Source organism: Lampetra fluviatilis, chromosome 49 (assembly GCF_964198595.1).
Source record: "Lampetra fluviatilis chromosome 49, kcLamFluv1.1, whole genome shotgun sequence".
Taxonomy (NCBI): domain Eukaryota; kingdom Metazoa; phylum Chordata; class Hyperoartia; order Petromyzontiformes; family Petromyzontidae; genus Lampetra; species Lampetra fluviatilis.
The window spans coordinates 680,537-702,879 of record NC_136323.1 but is presented as its reverse complement, the minus strand read 5'-3'; the positions used below and the strand labels follow the sequence as shown (position 1 = coordinate 702,879).

The 22,343-nt window shown below is 52.0% G+C and overlaps 1 protein-coding gene across 2 annotated transcripts in view; it reads right to left on the bottom strand.

Moving 5' to 3' along the window:
* Positions 1 to 554: 554 nt before the first annotated feature.
* Positions 555 to 22,343, bottom strand: part of FAM163B (family with sequence similarity 163 member B) — a 44,101-nt gene continuing 22,312 nt past the window's right edge. For both annotated transcript variants that reach the window (XM_078877833.1, XM_078877831.1), the window contains exons 2-4: positions 8,455 to 8,492; positions 3,463 to 3,577; positions 555 to 3,127 (exon numbers count right to left, since the gene is read on the bottom strand). In XM_078877833.1, the coding sequence (XP_078733959.1) occupies positions 2,642 to 3,127; positions 3,463 to 3,555 (579 nt within the window). In that variant the 5' untranslated portion in view covers positions 3,556 to 3,577; positions 8,455 to 8,492 and the 3' untranslated portion in view covers positions 555 to 2,641. The remainder of the gene's footprint in view (positions 3,128 to 3,462; positions 3,578 to 8,454; positions 8,493 to 22,343) is intronic.

Here is a 22,343-nt window from a genome sequence, read left to right as displayed (position 1 = left end):
CACACACACACCACACACACACGCACACCACACACACACACATGCACCACACACACACCACACACACACCACACACACATACGTGCATCACCACACACACACACGTGCACCACACACACACACACACGTGCATCACACACACACACCACACACACATACGTGCATCACCACACAACAACAAAGACAAAGATCCCCCGTATAGCCTTAACAGACTGTAGGGGCAAGTGCTGTTAGCGAGCACCTATGAAGGCCAGAACGGTACACGAGGGGGTGGGTGGCCAGCACCACGCCCGACCGCCTTTGTCTCCCCAGTGGCGATGTTTACACACCGCATCAGGTTCTCATTTAAGGCTGAGTCGACCTAGGGGAGGCCCAGGACCGGTTTAGATAATCGTCACTGGTGTTAGCCGTGAGCGGGAATCGAACCCGGGTCGCCAGGTTCATAGCGCAGCGCGCTATGAACCTGGCGACCCGGGTGTGTGTGTGGTGATACGTGCATCACCACACACACACACGTGCATCACACACACACACGTGCACCACACACACACCACACACGCGCATATGCCACAGCGGGATTCACGGAGGGGAAGAAAAACATGTTGATGCATTTCCATGTATTTATTATTCTGTTCCCTCCACCCAAATTCGCAGGCCAATTCCGTAACTCTGTACAATCATCCCGTCATACAAAGAATACAACCGCCACTAATATACACGCATTATTGACCCAGATGCTCAGCTGGATTTTAGTGGTGAAATTTCACACACACACACACGTGCACCACACACACACACGCAACCACACACACAAGCGTGCACCACACGTACCACACACACACACACGTCCACCACACACACACACGCAACCACACACACACGCGTGCACCACACGTACCACACACACACACACACGTCCACCACACACACACACGCAACCACACACACACACACGTCCACCACACACACACACGCGTACCACACACACACGCGTGCACCACACACACACCACACACACACACCACACACACACACCACACACACACACCACACACACACGCGCGTACCACACACACGCACGCACACAAATCCTCAGCATCGCTAAAAACTCGACAACATCCATCATCACGATCACCATCTATCGCCCCGCCAAAGCCAGCCAGCCGCCAAGCCGTTGTCACATCGCTCACGCAAACCCCTCCTCCGGAAAGCAACAATTCATACAAACTCGTCTTCGTGTCCTGGAGTTTATTTTTTTCTTCTTAAAAATAGCCTAATTCGTGCAACCATATCAACAAATCACACTCGGGGACACCACTGCGCGTGCATCGTGTAACACTGTGAACGCCTATTAGTGGCGGTGACACGGACATGGGATGAGCCCGTCCCCAACGAAGCGACAGCTCCACACCGGGATCCTCGCAGGTAAAGGTGCAGCGCTGCAGCCGCTGCATCGTGACACCGCTGCTGCTGCTGCTGCTGCTGCCGCTGCTGCCGCTGCTGCTGCTGCCGCTGCTGCTGCAAGAGGCCTCCCGCTGGGAGGGTAGCTCTAGAGATGACCCCCCCTCTATTTTGAGAGGGTATTTTGGCCTACTCTTCAATGCGAGTCGGACATCTCGGGAGAGTTGGGAGGTCGCCCCAACCCCTCGCTTCACCCCGCGACCGGTCGACCCTGGTGGTCGACCCTGGCGGTCGACCCTGGCGCGCTGCTCTGCGGTGCACGAGTCAGCGCTGACACTGCTGCTGCTGCCGCTGGGTGGACAGAGCGCCAGGGATTTCAGAAACCTCACTGTGGTTTTGACTGCCGCGCCCGGGGAGAACGAACTGGCTATCCCTCTGGATTAGGAACCCCGTATCTGTATATATATATGTGTGTGTGTATATATATTCAGTAACACTCCGTAAAATATTAACAAAATATCTTATTTTCATGCCGACCCGTTCCACTCCACTCATGTGGCCGTGTTTAATCAGCGAAATCAGACGGAATTCTGTTTTCGAGTCCTGGTGACGACTTCCCCACTTTGTAAAAGCCTCTCTTGTCGTCCGTCGACATCCACACAGCGACACACACACACAAAGCGGTGTATCCAAATACGCATTGTGACACCTAAGGAGTATAAAGATATAATAATGTTTTTTTTCACCCCGCCAAAAAGTCTCACAGTCCCACGAACTCTCCCATTGTGTGTGTTTGTGTGTAAATAACCAAGCGACATTTCCAGCCGTGAAAACAAAAAAGCCCCCCCCCCCTCTCGACGTTAAAAAGGCCCCGTGGCCAAATGTCATGGACGGCTGTGATGTCGCGACATTCACGTTGATAAAATTGACGAAGCGGTCGGAGGGATTTTGAAAACGAGGAGACGCAAAACGAAGTGACGAGGCGGCTCGGGCGTCGTCGTCCTGCCGTCTCCGCCGCAGCGCCGGGCTTCCGCCCCCCTCTCCGTTCGCCGCCGCAGACCGAGACCCGCCAACCCTCCCGGAGCGGGCCGGGCGGAGGGGGACGGACGTTGGGCCCGTCGGGCCGCGCTCCTCCACGGCGGAGGGCGGCGGAGCAGCTCATGGAGCTCGCGGAGCTCGCGGAGACGCGAGCGCTCGGGGCGCGGGGGGGGGACGGCGGCGGCGACGAGGGTGGCGGCCTTCATACCTCCGTGCTCACGCTGTGCGAGAATCCGCCAAAGTGTCCGGGCCGCTTCGCGGCCGCGGGGAATCCGTGCGGCGGCGGCAGAAGAGACATCGGCGGAGGGGAGCAGGCCACCCTCTCGCCGCCGTTACGCACGCCGCCCGTGGGCGACACGTGCACGTAGAACGGGCTGCCGTAGGGCGCCCGCGACGCCGCACGGCAAGTCCTGCGCTCGCAATCGAGCCGGTCGGGCCGGGAGGCCGGCGGCGGCGGCGGGGGGCCCGCCGGGAGCCACGGGTCGCGGTCGCCGCGGGGGGGCCGCTGGTGGCGGCAGGAGGGGGCGCGGGGGGGCGGTGGCGGGGGCGGCCGTCCCACGGGCAGGTGGTTGCATTTCCCGTCGGTCGCCGGCTCGGAGCAGCGCGAGTCCGGGGAGGCGGGCCGCGCGGTCAGGTCGGGCTGCTCTCCGTCGTCGCTGTCCAGGTCCTCGCGCTTACAGCAGTAGTACTGCCGGCGGGGGGGGGGGGGGGCACAGGTTGGCGGAGCGTCACGCGCGTGCGTGCCTTGAACTTCTTTCGTACCGTACGTAGCCACCCGCGCCAATCGGAGGTGCGGCCGGTCATGTGCGTAGCTGTGGCACGCGGCACCACGGTAGCGCGTTCGCGGATCGCTTCTGACGGGGCCTCGTCAAGAGCGCTAGTCCGGCAGCGACGCTCCACCGGGGCGGAAATCCCCGTCAAGTTGTAAACAAATATTATTTTAAAGTCTTTCTTAGTAACCCCCCCCACCCCTTCCCGCACCCGCCACGTGGTGTCATGGTGTGAAGGCAACGTGCCGTTTACCTGCAGACGACAGTAGCACAGAACAGCGATGATGCAGAGAAGGATGACCGTAGCCAATATTCCGCCCGTGATGACAACGGTTCCTGCTGTCATCCGCACCGCTCTCCATTAACCGCTGCACACGCACAAGGACAAAGATCCCCCGTGTAGCCTCTAACAGACTGTCGGGCAAAGTGCTGTTGGCGAGCACGGCACGCGAGAGGGTGGGTGGGTCACACCGCACCGGGCTGCCGCTGTTGCTCCAGTGCTGACGTTTACACGCTGAGACAGGGACACATTTCATGCCGAGTTGACCTAAGGGAGGCCTCAAGCACTGGTCCAGATATTCGTCACTGCTGTTAGCTGTGAGCGGGAATCGAACTCGGTTGGCCAGGTTTGTAGTGCAGAGCGCCAACCACACACGCACACACGCACGCATGTACACACAACAACAACAACCGCCATTCGCCACCAGAGGTCGCAACCGGGTACCCGATACCCGTACCCTACCCGATACCCGGCTACCCGTACCCGGCCGGGTACGGGTAGCCGTTTGCGACTCTGGTGCGGCCGGGTACGGGTACAGGTAGACCGTGAGTCACTGGTGAGTAACTGTTTGTCACTCATTTCCCAACGTCTTGTCTCCACACAATTCAAGTTCCTAGAATAAACCCACCCGCGCCTGCAACATGGCTTCATCCCAGAGGTCGCAATCAGGTACCCGATACCCGTACCCTACCCGTACCCGGCCGGGTACGGGTACGGGTACCCGTTTGCGACCCTGGTGCGACCGGGTACGGGTAAGGAATCAAAACCCGTTTGCAACCTCTGTTCGCCACTAAGTGGCGGTGACGTCACCACAACGCTTGTGCCAGGCCATGTGCACCTTGAGGCCACGTGAAGTGTCGAACGCCCGCTGGCAGGTCACATGCACACACGCATGCACACATGCATACACACGCGCACACGCACTAACATACTCACACGCTTACATGCACATACACACTCACACGCACTAACACACACACATGCACTCACACGCACTAACACACACACACGCACTAACACACACACATGCACACACACACGCACACACACATGCACACACACATGCATACGCACACACGCACACACACGCACACACACGCACACACGTGTGTACGTTTAACTTGCTTTGCGCCGCACGTAGCCAACCACGCTAATCGGAGGTGCGAGCGAAGGACAAGAAACTAAACACTAAACGCAGTCTTAAAGAAATTAGTTTTCAACCTCCATGATGATGTAAGAGTGCATAGCTCCCAGTAGCTTCCTAATACCGGACAGAAGAGCGTTCCAGAAGGCCGCAGGAGCGCACCTCGAAAGTGCGCGGCGCGGTGACCGCCTTTGTTCGGCGGACAGCCTAAAGCCGCCGCTGCGAGAATGGCCGGAGTGAAAGTTACGCGCTGACAAGCCGGGCGATGGCGTGGAGGGAAGAGGCCGCCGCAGCAGGATGATGCTTGCGGGGGCCACGGCGATGACAATCCGAATATTTGATGGGAATGTTTAATCAGAAGAGAATGTCCCTGCAAGCGTGACAAGGGCAGGATACTATCACGTCTGCGCCAACGCGGACGCGGTGTCTCTCGTGTGCACTGCCGACTGTGATCCGCTCCATGGCCAGCCACGATCAGTCCACTGCCGGATGAAAACATCCCCCCTTCCAGCCTTTGCCATACTGAGCGACCTTTCTTCATAGCACATAGAGGTCAGAGAGTGGATACACAAGTTACTAAGACTGCACTTTACACCACGGGGCCTGATGAGAATTCTATTTTTAGAATGCTTTTTGATAACCCAGTTTTTAAGTTGGCGCATGCATTGATACCTATGAGGAGCTATTGAGTAAGAGACAAACCCTTCAATAATCGACGATTTTAATGACCGTGATTCTGTCGATGCAAGCTTCTCGCGAGAGTCGTACAAGAACAACAACTCGTCGTGGAGGGGCCCTCGGCATCGTGTCGGGCACGTGGGCTGACGGAGCAGAGTTAAAGGGCCTTGAGATCGGGAAGATAATTTCTCGTCAAGGAGCATCAACCATCATCACGCCAACTCCCCCCCCCCCCCACGGTGGTCATCCTCGGAACGGCTTTTGGCTGCCCATCGAACAAAAGCGGTGGTCACCGCATTGCGCAATAATCAAATGCGCATCTGCGGCCGTCTGGAACGCTTTTCCAACCGATGTTAGGAAGCCACCGGAGTTGTGCGCTTTTAAATCATCTCGACTGAAAACTATTTTTTTTTAAACTGCTTTTTGTGTTTAGTTTGTTGTACTTCCCCAGAATCTCCGATTAGCAGAGTTGGCTAAGTACGGTGCGAAGGAAGTCCAACGTACATACAGACAGTAACGCGGGAGCAGAGCTGCTGTTAACTGCTGATGATGCGGATTGTATCCAGCAGCGAAACGTCGAACACAAATAGTCAACATTTTGCTTGCTTTTCAACGTTCCTCCTCCTCCAGTTTACTGAAAACCAAATCGATTGGCACATCACCCACGTGGTGACTTTGTTTCATTGGCTCCGTCCGGTGTTGGAGGCTACAGATGAAAATTGGCTCTATACCGACGCTGGGGTTTAGCCCAAAGTAAACGAATTACGAGTCATAACATTGGTCGTGAAAGACTGCGAATCAAATTCAAACTTTAGCCATTTAGAGCGCCCTGTCCCAGGGAAGTGTCCAAATCCTCACTCTGCCAGAAAAGTCTGAAACCCAAATTCAAACCCAGAACCTCATCAGCGGCAGACCAGTGCCCTGACCTCCGAGCCAACCGGTCACCCCAATTACAAGCGGGGTTGCTTTGTTACAGAAGTGATATTGAATCAGCATCGAGCCTGTGCACGTGTCACCGTGTGATTAGAAGCCGGCTCACACCGACGATGACGAGCCCAGCACCCACACCACCCTAATAGTGGGAGACAGACCACGTGCTACGTCGCTGTGCTACGCCGCCGTCAGAGTTAAAGGCCACGTGGCCTTTTTAGCTATCAGCTGCTATCATATTCTTAGGTTTTTTCGGTAAAGTCACGTAGGTAAAAAATTAAAATTAATAAAAGTAAAATAAAAATAAAATAAAAATCACGACGTTTCGGAGGCAACACAAGCTTCCATCTTCAGGTGGAACCGTCACAGCACAATTGCTGTATCTCACTTGATACAGCAATCGTGCTGTGACGGTTCCACCTGAAGACGGAAGCTTGTGTTGCCTCCGAAACGTCGTGATTTTTATTTTATTTTACTTTTATTAATTTTAATTTTTTACCTACGTGACTTTACCGAAAAAACCTAAGAATGTGAATCCTTGCAGTCACGAAAGCTTCAAATCTAGAATTAAAGCTGCTATCATTGTTATTATTGTTGTTGTTGTCCTTCCCCCGCACCTCCGATTAGCACGGTTGGCTATGTACGGTGCAAAAGAAGTTCAACGTACTTACAATTCCCGCTCTCAGGTCCAGCTCCATCTACTCTCAGATTGGGGGGCCTGTAGAGCTAAACTAAAACTATGTTTTATTTGACCAGGTAAGGCCCACTGAGCTGTACAGCTCTTTATGTAGAAGCGACCTCGCCACAAGCGATAGCCCAATGAAGTCGCTCATCACGTGGAAATGTATCGCAGCCAAATACCCTAAACGCGTGATGTCGATTCTAAACGTGGATGGGGAACAAATTACCCTGAGAAATATCCACGCGACCACCACGGGGAGAGCACGCAAAGGCATCGTCAGGGTCGGGGTCAAACCCACGACCTCCTGTATACCAGGCGAGGTGGTTAACATCTCGCCACCACGGCTATTGTGTGGGGGGGCCACCATAGCAGTGATTCGCCACTAAGCAGGAGAGTGAACATGGGTGGGGGGGGGGGTGCAGGGCCCAGCCTAGCAACCCCCCCCCCCCCCCCGGCAGGCGCCAGGACCCTACCGGCCGTGACACATCGATCCGACACCCAGACATTGACAGACATTGACAGACATTGACAGACATTGACAGACATTGACGGAGACGGTGGAACACAAGGCAGAGAGAGGGCATGGAGAGATGCGTGCTTGGAATTGCATTGAGGGACAGCAGAGAGAGGAAGTGGTGAACTCGGGAAGGAGGGAGCACGCCCCCGAGAGTACGTCTATGACGGACACGGAGCGATTAAATGATCTCGTGTAAGAGAGGTGCATGTGCTGTATCACGGGACCAGGAGACGTGGAATTCATGGGGAGGCAATCATCCAGCAGTGGATCGGTCATGGCCGACGTCGATGATGATGATGATGATAATGGCCTTGCTGTAGTAGAATCCAGCCAGCAAAACTTGTTTCTAATATATAATGTTTGCAGACCCTTTAGTTATAAACATTGTACGGTGGAGGTTTCTCCAGCTACTTAGGCCAATACATCCCCAGTGCAGAAGCTTCCTTGACGAACAAAAACAATTTGCGTCTTCGTGGAGATCATAAATCACCACTCATGTCCGCCTCTGCACATAACAAGACAACAACATTCCCTGGGCAACCCATGGGTCACGCCCTTCATTCTGGGGATGCGTCACTTCATCAGGGTTGATTCAGTGACACACGCAAAACTGTGGAGCAGTCTCAATACACAATGTCTCATCAGCAGAGTCAGGCTGCCCTCGATCAATGCTGGGGAATTTAATTTTTTACGATTTTATTTCACAAGGACCCGCTTGTCACGATATGGGGTCCCAGTTCAACACAAAAACATCATGGATTGCTCAAATGATCATCAGCATCGTATTACATCGCCTTATAATATTCTACATGTCTCCCACCCATCTCAATATTCTTGCTGTATCGTTTACTGATGCATTTGGTCAAACGTGGCCAGCGCGATCCGCTAACAACATTCAACAGAGGCAGGGGTCATGAGAAACCCATGGGGTATCTACACACGGATCACCCATCATCATTATTCTTGTTTGTCAACGTCGTCAGCTCATGATGGGGATGAATGGACGTCTCTCACCGTTATGCACCAGTCTGATTCAGCAGCATTCGTTGCACCTGCAGCGGAGGAGAGAACACAGGGCAGGCTTTAGTGTCACGCAGCCATTACACAACACGTGTCTGTGTGTGTGTGTAGGTGGTGATGGTGCAGTGTGTGTGTGTGTGTGTAGGTATTGATGGTGCAGTGTCTGTGTGTAGGTGTTGATGGTGATGGTGCAGTGTGTGTGTGTAGGTGTTGATGGTGCAGTGTCTGTGTGTAGGTGGTGATGGTGAAGTGTCTGTGTGTGTGTAGGTGGTGATGGTGCAGTGTCTGTGTGTGTGTGTGTAGATGTTGATGGTGCAGTGTCTGTGTGTGTGTGTGTGTAGGTGGTGATGGTGCAGTGTCTGTGTGTGTGTAGGTGGTGATGGTGCAGTGTCTGTGTGTGTGTAGGTGGTGATGGTGCAGTGTCTGTGTGTGTGTGTGTGTGTAGATGTTGATGGTGCAGTGTCTGTGTGTGTGTGTGTGTAGGTGGTGATGGTGCAGTGTCTGTGTGTGTGTAGGTATTGATGGTGAAGTGTCTGTGTATGTGCGAGGTAGTTAACATCTCCTAGCCACCGCGAGATGTTAGCATGGCGCACACGGGAAAACCCTCATGTGCCACGGTGGAAGCACGACATCCAATAAATAACAGCACCAAAGTGAATGTGGCCGGCTTGTTGTGGGGCCATCGAAACCATCAACCTACTCCACTCGAGCACCCAGTTTCATTGTGGGAAGCTGCCTCAGCAGTGCCGGCTCTAACCTCTGACCTCTGAGCCACCCAGCTACATTGCCGACCGGTAATTTCTAGACAAAATTTCGAAAGCCCTCCTTTCGGCGGTGAATCATCATTTTATTAGAGTTAGGCCATTGTGTGCTGATGTCTCATACTAAGATTCCAAGAAAGAAATACACATCATCATCAGCATGAGCTTCCATGGTCATTCCACTGTTGGATCAGGGCCTGCCGGAGGCGCCATCTCTCACCATCCTGTGATGTAATCGATACACAGGTTCATTTCCGGTGTTAAACATTGTCCCAATGTCATGGCAGTCAAACCAAATCTTAATCTTAGAAAGATATTTGAACCTCAATGAGATGTCACGTATTTAAATATAAGATCTAAATCTATCAGTTAATAGAAAGAATCACATTAAAGATGTCTACTCAAATTAATACAAAAAAAACTCAACACACCCATGGGTAGCCTTAAAATGAAAAAGTAATTAATTGGCGAGTTTCCAAGTCATGGCTCCTCTTCAGAAGGCAGAGGAACGCGAGAGAGGCCGAGAGCCACTGAGAATGCCTCTCCACGTGCTCTGAAGAAGGACCACTGCCCGAAACGTCACCCATTATAGTTTCATTTTAAGGTCACACGGTGTTGTTATTGACGAATGTGTTGAGTTTGTTGTTGTTGATTGTGCACCACTGGCAGACAGCAGCAGCAGCAGCGGCGGCGGCGTCACCAAATAATGTTGGAGACTTGTTTAAAACAAATTGTATTTTCATCATTCCTATTTCCCTCCGACCGATTGTTCCCTCTGTGCCGCTGGAACGAAGTTGAGGGACGCGAGAAAACGCTCCCACTCAGCACCAGCTTCCGCACGGAAACCGCCGCCACACAATTATTGATGACGTCTCATCAATGGCACTGTTCATCCACACTCGTTTAATAAGCTCCGCTCAAGTGCGTTCACTGAAGGGCAATCAAACCCACACGTGTTCATTCTCTGAGCTGGATTACGCCAAATTAATTGAAATCCAAATGGTGCTTGCAATCGGGACGGCCCAGAGGTTCCTGGCTGCCCGGGGAAGAATCCACGCAGGGCCCCCCCAGGACCCCCCAGGACCCCCACCTCCCCCCCTTATTCATGAGCGGCTACCGGCCCATTATGGGGTTCTCTTTTGTGTGAGCCCCGGGGCACAGATTTCCCGTGTGGGCCCCCCGGTTTCCGAGTGGTCCCGTGTGCAGTAATTGGTGACCGATCTGAGGCCAGCAGCGCACTGCACTTAGCATCAGCATCTTTGTTTAAGCTGCAACGCGGGGAATCCGATGAGCTTTGAAGCTCGTTGTCACAGGGGCAAGGGGGTAGCGAGCTCCAACAACAAGCAACGATAAGAGTGCGAAGTAGTGAAAAGCTCGGCGAGTTATTCAACGTAAATAAATACTTATACAAGTCCGATTTATCAAGCTTGGGCAAGGCAGCAAAAACAACAAAACAGTCCCAGACCACAGCAAGATAACGCCACACAGCAGGAGTCCCTCAATACAACGGCACATCAACATTGAACTACCGATAACATGGGTAAGGATCAAAGTTACAAATCACATTTGCATGAGAAAATCGGGTTGCCACCTGAGGTACAAACACAACGAAGACAAATCACAGAGAGGACGTCTCGCGATAACCGAACGAAAGGAGAATTGCATGTAAATGCATTCTCTGGAGTGGTGTCTTGTTACTACTACCACCATAATCATGCAGCAGGACATATCCAGGAGTTGTAACGCTCTCCCCTTCCGAGACGACTGCAAGTTTCAGGGTGGCGGTCTCGGTCACCGCGGAATCTCGGAACGTGCGAACCAGTCAGCATCCAGTTTATTTAGAGAGGTGTAGCGCCGTTGTTTTTAAAAACATTGTTACTCACTGCAGGGAACTGTCGCACTCGACGATAGCTGGCGCCAAACTGCGCCAGACGCCCTCCCGAACGGCCTCGTGGGAGCCTCGGTACCAATAAAGTTACTTTATTTTTTTCTTCCAGAAGAAACAAAAAAACGAAAGAAGGTGAATGTCCTGGGAAGACTTTTACATTTCCCAGGGAAGCAGCTACCTCAAAAAGAGGATGATCCCGAGAAACCCTGGACAGGTAGCAACCCAACTTGAAACCCCCGTTTAGTCGCCGACGGCTGAAACAGTGGCAGCTGTATTTATTATTTGTTGAGCTTCAACGCTTCCAGGAGGGTTTCCCGTGTCGGACAAGACATCGCTGTGTGCGTTGTCCCAGAGGAGCAATTCACGGACAATATTTAGAGCAACTGGGATGTTATGGACAATACCAGTCACGCTGGATGTCTTTCGTGCCTTTGACCGGAAACCGGAGAACCCGGGAGGAACACTGGGGGGGGGGGCACGGGGGAGAACATACCAACTCGTACCAACTCCGCACAGCAAGGTACCCAGAGCCACGAGTCGAACCCAGGCCCCCTGTTGGTACGAGGCGCGAACGTTTCCATGCCGCTGCGTTTGTGTCCGCGAGGGCATAACAATCATTCCGGCAGCGGCCAGGCTCAGCTCCCATCAGTGGCCGGCTTGAGAGGCACAAATATTAAACCTGTCACGGATGGCTGCCCGTTCATTTGGAATGGGACACGGGAAGGGACCGAGGGCCACATTTGTTCAAAGCACACACACACACATGTACGCACGCACGGAGATGGTCAGGCTTGTACGTTCGAGCCAATCCGACCCAGTAAACAGTGACAAATGTAGGACATCGATGTTTAACTTTAGACCTGTGTCAATCTGTGGCGGTGGGGAAATGAAAAAAAATACAATGGCTGTGGATTAAAGATGGAGGAAAGATTCCATTCCCTTATTCCCTTCTAGAATGAGACTGATCGGACATGGCCGTGGCTCTCTGGGGGCGCAGGAGAGAGAGAGAGGAGTGGGGGTGGCAGCAGCAGCAGCAGCCCAAGTCTGACTGCGCAGCCAGCACTGATGCAGCAGGCAGGGGGCCCCGAGGCAGGCCAGATATCAAACCGAGAATATATTTATATACAAATTAAAAACAAAAACGCCTCGCGGCTGCAGCTGCTGCCGCTGCACAGGAGGGAGGAAGGGAGGAGGAGGACTGGGAGAAGGAGGAGGAGGACGTTTGTTCGTGTGGAATCAGGCGGCGGAGGATCGTCGCAGACTCTCGTGGCCACGGGCGAGCTGGCGTCCCCAACGCCTTCCTCGACGCGGTCCACCCTCCACGTGACCCCCGTGTGACCCCCACGTGACCCCCCGCGTGACCCCCCGCGTGACCCCTCACATGACCTCCGCGTGACCCCCCGCGTGACCCCCCGCGTGACCCCCGCGTGACCCCCGTGCCAGGAACAGCGGTGGGGGGAGCGAGGCTCGCGCGCGACCGACCGACGCTTCTCGCAGAGGTCTATCGATTTGTTTTATAATTATCATAATAATGTTACCCCCTTAATGTCATTTAGATATCGACTGAAGCAGCCCTCACCGGGTCGGGGACCGCTCTCAACCGCACCTCCGGATTAGCACGGTGCGAAAGAAGTTCAACATTCGTACGTACTTACCTGTTCGAACAGCACGTGGGAGAAGGTTGGGGATATTTCCTCCATAAACTGAACAATCAAGGACTCCGCCAAGCTACGAATGCGGCGAGGTGCAAACCCATCGGGGCGCACATCGCTGCCGCCCACCCCAGTTCCACGCACGCAGTCGGGTGGAGCGAGCGGATTCCGCTCAGCCACCACCCCAAACGCCGTGGAAATGGCTTACAGAATTAAACCTACAGAATCAGAGTCTTTATTTAGACTGCAGAGAAATGCGATGAGCTATGGAAGCTCTTTTTCAAAGATGTCCGGTATGGGTGGGTCAGCAAGATACAGCTGCCTGCTACTGCGAAATATAAAGAAGCAGAAGGCACCAAGTCTCCGGACTGCAGGTGGATAACTGAATATCCCTTGCAGGCAGCAATGCGCAGGCATGGAGATGCCAGCTTGAAATGCAGAGCATGTTGGGATTTCTGTAATGCTTTTTCTGGTGAAGGCACCTCTTCGTAGAAAGGGGTGAAAGTGCAGCCCTGCCAACTGCCTGCTCGCGTGACCGCTGGCGTAAGTGCCTCCCAACAGAAGGCGCTTCAGAGAGCCCCTCTAGCGGGTACTTGGCCTACTCTTCCAAGATGGCCAGACATGGTTGAGGAGGTGGGAGTGCCCACGACTTGTGCCGTGCCGCACCGCACGCGACCTTCCCGTCACCGAGGTTGCGCCCGTTCATTCCACTGGGTGGAGAGATCCGGAGGATTGTTTAAGAAGTATTTAAGAAAGCTGCGCCGTTGTTTCAGCTGCCGAGACCTCCGGGGTCGTAAGGTCAGTGAGCAGCACCACCGTAGCAGTGTGCATCCCGTTGCACTTTCAGGAGGGACCCTGTGATTGGGATTCTTGGCCATTTCCTTTCTTAACCCCCTTTGCTCGTTCTCAGACGTCTGCAGGTGGCAGGGCGGGTGTCCCGTTGGCGATTATCTGAACCGGTCCTGGGCCTCCCCTAGGTCGACTCAGCCTTAAATGAGTACCTGGTGCGGTGTGGAAACATCGCCACTGGGGAGACAAAGGCGGTCGGGCGTGGTGCTGGCCACCCACCCCCTTGTGTACTGTTCCGGCCTTCATAGGTGCTCGCTAACAGCACTTGCCTCTACAGTCTGTTAAGGCTATAAGGGGGATCTTTGTCTTGTCCCGTTCGCCGCCGAATCGTGGAACGCGCGTGCGGCTCAGCGTTCATTTTATTTAGAGAGGCGTAGCGCCGCTGTTTTTAAAATACATTATTACTCACCGAAATAAACTGTAGCAACACGACCGCACTCTGTGACAGCTGGTGCCAAAACTGTGCCAGACACCCTCCTCCCGCGCGGCCTTCGACTTTCGATTGCGTTCCGAAGCGGTTCCGTTGCGATGACATAAACGTACGTCATCGCATGAGGGTGTCGGCCATGGTGAGTGTTGACCATACTTCACCACACTGATCAGCACGAATTGGTGAAGGTGGTACCCAGGATTGGTTCAAATATTGCTCGCCATCAATGTTGGCCATGGCCAAGTATCATGGGTGCTGCGGTGGCGAGATGTGAACTACCTTGCCCGGTATGGAGGAGGTCGTGGGTTCGATCCCAACCCTGATGCCTGCTGTATTTTTGAAGTTTTGATATTCTCCCAGTGGTAACTTTGATTTTTCTCCGGGTACTCCGGTTTTTCCCTCCACATTTAGAATCAATGTGCACTTAGAGTATTTGGCCACGATAAATGTCCACGTGCTAAGCCACTTTGTTGAGTTATCATGTGTGGCCAGGTAGCTCAGTGGGCCTTACTTGGCAAAATAACAAATAGTTTAGTTTACGATGGAACTGATCACCGGCGTTCTTTGTGCAGTGTGCAATCCACTGCAACCGCTGATTTCCAATACATTGAGAACACATCTCATGGGATTCACGTAGATTCACGTAATTGACGATCGTTGAAGCAAAGTCAAAGTGATTTCCTGCCCAAGTGAGTATTCACAGCCCGCGAGCCAGCGTTGGAAATTCCACATTTCTATAGCATTAATATTCATAAGGGATGTGCTGTCAATTAGATTAATAAACAAAAATATCAGGCCTGGCTACAGAATATCGGAGGATTCCAAAAAATAAAACTTGTCTCGGATTTATTCCGTAAAAATCGAAGCAACGTGACTGATATGACGTCACTTCACCGGTTTTCCCACCAAAAAACAGCGTCACGTAACATCGAGTGACGTCACTTTTACTGAGCCCAAAGACACACGAACGAATATATAAAACATCAGGTAAATGATACAAACACCGTGAAGTGGTGGCTAGGCACGTGGCCTGTAAGCCAGCAGTGCGGAGGAAGCCGGGGTCGGTGGATCACCGCACAAATGTCGTGAAACTCCCTTTCCGACGGCGTGGAGGCGGATCCGTACCCTGGCTCGCCAGGAGAGGCGGTTCCAGCAAAGTGTGGACTAATCTCCCTCTGTTCCATCTGTTCCCTCCGTACGGGATTAAGCGTTGCCCCCTCGCACGCGTGGGTTTTCTCCGGGTGCTTCGGTTATCTCCCGCATGTGTACACTCATTAATTGGCTGAAAAACGTCTTCACAGGCAGGTAACCACAGAGCCTTGGCAAGTGTTGGTAGCGCCCGCTCAGCGCCAGGCTGTTGCCTTCCAGCTGCCTCCGCTGTGGTTCCTCGGTGATCGTGAGATGCGGTTTACTTGAAAAACGACGACGCTATAGACCACGGAACGTTGTATTGTGCAGCAAAATTCCGATCCGTGATTTTCCCCCGATATATAAATGCCCAAAACTAAACCCTCGTGCACGGGAACACTAATTCAGATTTTGCATTGCCACAAGTGGGAAAAAGGAAACACGCGAATTCATACACAGTAGAATAACGTATTCAATTCATTTGCATAAATTACCATAATTAGTGTGTTCCATTAATGCATCAATGCTATATTTAAATACCAAGCACATTAATTATAAAAAAATTGTGGAAATGTGCTAAATAATTAATCATTTCCAATCTACAGACATCCACGTCAGATGATTTATTATTCTTCTTCTTCTGCTTCCTGACAGCATCACCGCACAATTGTCTCAGTCCGAGTCACATTTATCCAGCTGCATAAAGGGAGGACAAATCTATTATCAAATTATCAAATTATCAAATCTATAATCAAATCATCAAATACGTTACCGGCACAGCCTTCAAAATGCCTCGACACGCGCCAATTGTCACAAATCTCACTCGCACCGTTCAAACGCCGCTATTTCTGTATGCCACGCGCTGCATCAGGCGCCAGCCGTTTGATGCACACGGTTTTAAAAGCTTGCCCTGTGTGTGTCTGTGCGTAACAACGATGGCGACGATGGTGATGACGATGCTTTCTGTTTGCCATTTCATTGGGGAGCAGCACTTAAACCTCAATTCCCGCTCATGTAATTTACAGCTCTGAGCCAGTGGGGGGGGGGAGGGGGGATTCCACATTCCTATGACGGGGGTGAGTCTATCCATATGCCAACCAACCGGTTGTTTTTGTCTTGATTTCTGTTCGCTTCATTGCTGCACTGGCGCCGTGGTGGCGATGAGATGCTGACTCCCTCGCCTGGTGTGCAGGAGGTTGTGGGTTCGATCTCGACCGTGACGCCTGCTGCTGTATATTTGAAGTTTGCGTGTCTCTCTGTGGTCGTGTGGATTTTTCCCCGGGTCCTCCGGTTTTTTCCTCCACATTTATAAACACGCGTTGAAGAGTGTTTGGCTGCTATACATTTCCACGTGTTAAACCATTTAGTTGAGCAATCATTTGTGGCCCGTTCGCTTCCGAAAAAGAGCGATACAGCACAATGGGCATCATCTGGTCAAATAAAAATAGCTTGCGGTTTAGAGCTGTTTCGGACCGATCCGATTAGAGCAGAAGTGACATTTCTCACGTGACCTCACGGCCGCTCTTTTCCCACCAACGGTGGCGTCACGTGGCATCGGGTCACATCGCTATCGTGAGCATGAAGACATTCTTCATTCGCGCAGAATGTAAATGACCAAAACAATCTTCAACATCTGCCCTTAAAAATCCAGAGTAACTTTCTTTTGTTTTACCCGAAACCCATCCCTGTTGCGGCGCCCCAACCACTACACCACCGCTTAGCAAGTGCAAATGTTTCTCGTTCCAGGCACCTCGACAGTGACCAGAGCCTGACATCATACAGTGCGAACTCTGGTGACCATCTTGATGTACTGCCTTCCATCAGTTTAATAATAAGTGATCACGTTTATATGGAGCTGCTTGAATGCCTCCGCACTACAAAGAACCTTGCATCACTCTCCATCTCAAGCAATCGAAGGGCACTCCGAGTGGCAGCAGCTCGGACTGTGTGGCACGGGCCTGCAAGTGGACATTCGTCTGCCAGTGAGCGGTAATGGTTGCTGCTGTGTGCACTCTCATCGGAGTAATTAGCTTGAATCCAGGTTCAAAAGGTCGCTCGCCCAATGCGAGTATTTCATGGTCTGTTACCGGTCCGGCGTGCCGATGAGGGCCTGAACGATGCTGCATCTTCTGGGAATTCCAACCCGAGCTGTGTGGAACCTCAACACGTGGTGAGCTCATTCCAGGCCAAGTTGACCTTGGGGAGGTCCCTTAACCACGGGCAGAAGAGGAATTGTGATAGTGCCGAGCCCCCGAGAACATAATTCAACTTGGGTCTCTGCAATGGAAGCAAATAATGATTCCAGGGCAGAGACCAGAGAGACCACATGCGTACAGTAGAGGCCATTGGACTTATGCACTGAAGATACCCCGAGGGCTTTTGCAAAAATGGTCTTAAAATACAATTAGAGATAGAATCAAGATAAATCTTCAGCCGAAAGGTTCAAGCACTGTGTAAGATAATGAAGCACTCGGGTGGATGGATGACTCAGGGAGTTCATAACGGCCATGTCAGAGACACTAAAAACTAAACTTAACTATTTTCTATTTTACCAGGTAAGGCCCACCGAGCTGTATAGCTCTTTTTCTGAAGTGGCCTGGCTACCAATGATAGGTCTACGAAGTGGCTTATCACGTGCAAATGTATAGCAACCAAATACTCTAAAAGGTATGTTTATAAATATGGAGGGAAAAACCGGAGGACCCGGAGAAAAATCCACGCGACCACAGAGAGAGAGAGAGAGACACGCAAACTTAAAATATACAGCAGGAGTCCTGTATACCACGAGCCATGCCGAGTTAACATCTCACCACCGTGGTGCCCAAACTAAACCAGCGGCCCAGCGCCTCCGAGAGCCTGGGGCTTGAACCTGTCCTCAATGATGAGCTGCCCTGGTGTAATGGGCAGCTCGCTGGACTCGCAATTCTGAGGTCACCGGTCCGATGCCAGCTCGTGCGGTGGCAGTTCACAAAACGGTGCCAGTTGATTACCCCCCCACCCCCCACCCCCCACATCCGCCACCTCTGCCCACCCAGCAGTGAAAATGGGTTCACCACAGATGGGCGATTGCCAGCTCGTATGTGGTGGGTGTCAAGCGTGGGCTTGCCAAACTCCTCAAACACGTCTGGTTAGTGTGGACGAGTAGGCCAAATACCCTCTTCGAGCTCCCTCTATTTGGAGGCCCCTCCGCCAGCAGTGGCTTGAGCGAATACTTGCTGGGCTGCACCATTTACCTTTTAACTGGAGAATTAGTTCAAATGCATCACTCACGCGGTGACGTAGACCACCGTGCTGGTCGCCTTTGGTGTTGTTCTCTGGTCTGGCACTGGTGAGACTGGGCCACGAAGAAGGCCGTCTCTAGTGTCGGGCAATCCGTTTCAAAGACAGTGCGTATATTATATCAGAGCATGTTTGTTTGCATGTTCACTACAAGTGCGTGTGGTTAATGCAGACTCCATGCCTTGCAAAATGTTTCTATTTGGTGTTTGAACATCTGAACACGCCTCCTGTTTTATTGCCAGAAAGGGTACACATACACCATTCTTATTGTTTCATCATTTTGATCCTGGCAAAAGAGGTCCCAGCGATACCGCTGTGCTGCTTGTACGTCTGCACGTGACGAACTTGGCACTGGAAACAATGACCGGCTCCCGATTTTCGGATTCTGAAACATGGCTAAGTGAACTTGGGCTGCCACTCAAAATAAACAAGCCACGTTCGCGTGGCCCTGAGCCTCGTCTCCAGTGACAGTGCATGATAATAATAATATCAACAACCGTGAGTATAATAAATTGTTTGCTTAATTGGCTCAGGGCCAGCTGTGACACACGCAGAGCAACACAAACAACAACGGATGTATGATAGGGCGTTTCCACGCAGTCGCATCGCGCAGAGGAAATCAATCACCGATCTGTGCGTGCACAGCTACAGGGAATCCCTGCCGGCAGGTCTGTACGAAACCTCCTTCGAGGACACAAACCAAGTCACGAGTGGTGGGGGTCCCACTCAATTGAGTGTGCAGAGGAGCTAAGCTCCCTTCCACAACTCAAAGCCAGTTCTTTAAATCACCACGTTGCTACGGGGGAGGTTTGTATCTCGGGGGAGAAATACACCGCCGTTGTTGACGTCCCACAATGCGCCACTCGGAGAAATCGTGAACCGAGTTGATTGCCGACCGAGAGTTGAACCCGCGACCTTTCTAGTTGCGAGTCGTGCGCTATGGCCTCCCACCGACAAAATGGCAGACGCATTTGGTGGAAAATACAAAAAGTAAAATACAATACTGGAATCTCAGGGCAGCAAGTAAAGTGCGGCCAGCATCAGCTGGAGATGGAGCGTGGTTGAAGAGGGGGTTTCTGGCTCACAAAGACACCCTTTTCCACTGGCCACACCTGAGCCGAGCCAGCATAGGGCCCTCATGGTACGCGTGGTTTTTCCACTGGCTATTTGCCATTCTGAGCAAAAACCTGAACCCCTACAAGACATCTGAATATGGCTCGGAGCTAAGCAGGGCCGGTGAGGGGCGGGGCGGAAGCAGGGCTAATAACCCATTCATGGCGCCTAACGACAGCCAGTACACTGCCAGGGTACAACGTCTCCGTCGCATCTCAACGGTCTCAAGTAATATCCGCGTTTGACATCAGCACCACGGCTCGGCTTCTGCAGTGGAAAAACAACCTGGAGCCTCCCGAGCCCTTGCCGGGCTTCTTCTTCTTCCGCACGGCCGATGTAGACACAAGGCACCGACTACAATTTCACGTTTAGGTGGCTCAAGCCGGCTAACAGCATCAGGAACAGCAGAGTGCATCGCCGTGATGTCTCCTTCATATTTGTGGATCGGTGTGTCGCATCGTTACGGTCTGTTCTGGATGACCGCAATCGCACACTACTCGAGAGTTTTAAATTTTCAATTTGTGCATCATCAGCTGTCCGCATCCACTGCTGCCGTGGTTTGTCCAGTGGATGCGGTTTAGGGTGGACCGCGGCTCGACGCCATTACGTCCCCGCCGCAGTGCAGCCCATCGCTTATTGAGCCACGGAACGTCGCTCCACTTGAGAGCACACTTTGTTCATGGCCAGCTGAACCGTGGTCTCAAACGCCCTCGGTCTCGGCGGTGCCGACTCGCCGTCGCCTTGACCGATGCCGACAATTCTGTGCGTGAGAATCATAACCCTTGGCGGGCTGCAAAAACGGGACGTCGATCAATACGTCAATACAAAAACGGGACGTTAAAATGCGGCTGGACAACTTAACGCAGCGTTTGTTTAAGGCCGTATTTCAATGAAGGTTATTTATTTTTTACATCTGTCCTCCCAATTAATTATTGGCAGTTTGTCATGAGCAGAAGATGTCTCTATTCAGGACTCGTGTGAACGGTGGACTACCGCGTGTGGAGTGAACAGCCCTGGAAGATGACATCACAGAATGTATGTTTCAAATCCCTTGAGACGTCTTATCCACACCAGGGCACACGAGGGATGAGTTTTGTGTGTCAAAAGTTTTTCGGAAAGTTTAGAATCTTTTCGAATCATTCGCTTTGTCATGTACACTTGTGTGTCCTTGGGGCACGCAAAGGGTGGCGTCACTTGAATGATTCGCAGTGGAAGTGACGTCATATGAGTGATGTCACTTGCCATTTTAGAATCCGAAACACAAAAAAAATATCCGGATCATACAAAATGTCCTATTCGGGTCTCATGTGATTTTCAGACGTTTAGGATTCATCTGAAATTCGGGAGCACATCCCCAGGACACACCAATTATATGCCCTGCGATGATTGTTCATTGTATGGTAAATAAACCCTACATATTCAATTCCCAGAGGTGGAATATACCAAATTCATATAAATGTTTAATGTAATGTATTGTTTTTGTCGATGCAGTCTTTGCTAACCGGGCTGAGACCACAACTTGCTAGATTTGAGAAACAGTTTAATTCCAGGCGGCTAAAACTTGGACGTGAACCCAGAAAACTCAGCAGCTCTGCCGACTCGGCATTCTCTCATCGCTTTGTTTCTTTCTTGCTGCGATTTCTATTTCCTGCATTGCAGAACTTTGTTTGACTTGTTTTGCTTTTATCAGTTTGGTGACCTCGACTCGTCCCGGCTTCTCGAGTGCTCACCTGGTTCAACAAAAATCAACTTGACTTGAGCCACCCAACCACCTCCATTTGTGCGCATTAGAAATCAGTTACTCTGCTTGAAGCGCCGCGTCAATCATTCCAGTCTCTGAGCCCATGGACTCTCCATTTTAATCAGTACGCACTTGGTATAATCATAATAATACGTGGTTCAGAAACACCGTGGTCGTGAACAACGTATACAGAGCAGAAAGTGAGAAGTGCACAAAGAAGCGCGGACAGATGCAAGATTCGAATTATATCTAGAGATGGGAACACGTGGATTAGACGGCACAAGCAGGCTAATGACATAATTCAAGCGGCTAAAAAGGGCGGCGGGCTTGGGCAGGACATGTCGCGGCCAGGAGGGGCGACGGACCACGGTCGAGAATAGAAACGGAGCGGCAGCGAAGGGACGGGGCGTGTACGCGCGTTACATCCACCGAGGAGGTGGAGCGGTGAAATAATTTTGTTTGCAGGCGCTGGGTGGATTGTAGGATTTTAGGATCATGAGAGGTGGCGGTGGGGTTGGGGAAGCCTTCATCCAGCAGTGGATTCACCCACGGCCCGACGATGATGACGATGGCTCTCCGAGGCAATTGTGAGGATTGATTCTGTACCTTTCTCTTTAACCATCTTGATTGTAATGTCCCTCATTTAGCCGACAATTCCAGTCGCTCCCTTAGCCGAGATAATTTGCACAAATATCTACGACCCGCAGTCAACCCACTGCCGGAGGAGGGCACTCCTCCTCCCCTACGCCGAGCGCGCCGTGAGGGCTACATGACCATACTTCACCACTCTGGTCAGCAGGAGTTGGCGAAGGGGGGCGCGAATAGATGTTGGAGCAGCCTATAGCACCTGTTAATCCACAACAGCCACCTATCCCAGGCTCAAACCTGCTGAGCTGCCAACATCTGACAAAGGTCATGGGTCATAGGCGTGCGTTTATCAAATGAACCGAAATAGTCTGAATGCTCATTAGATAACGCTTTAGCCCGGCTACCCGTGTGGAAGCGTGCACGTTTGACTAATGTGCAACAACGGCCGATTGGT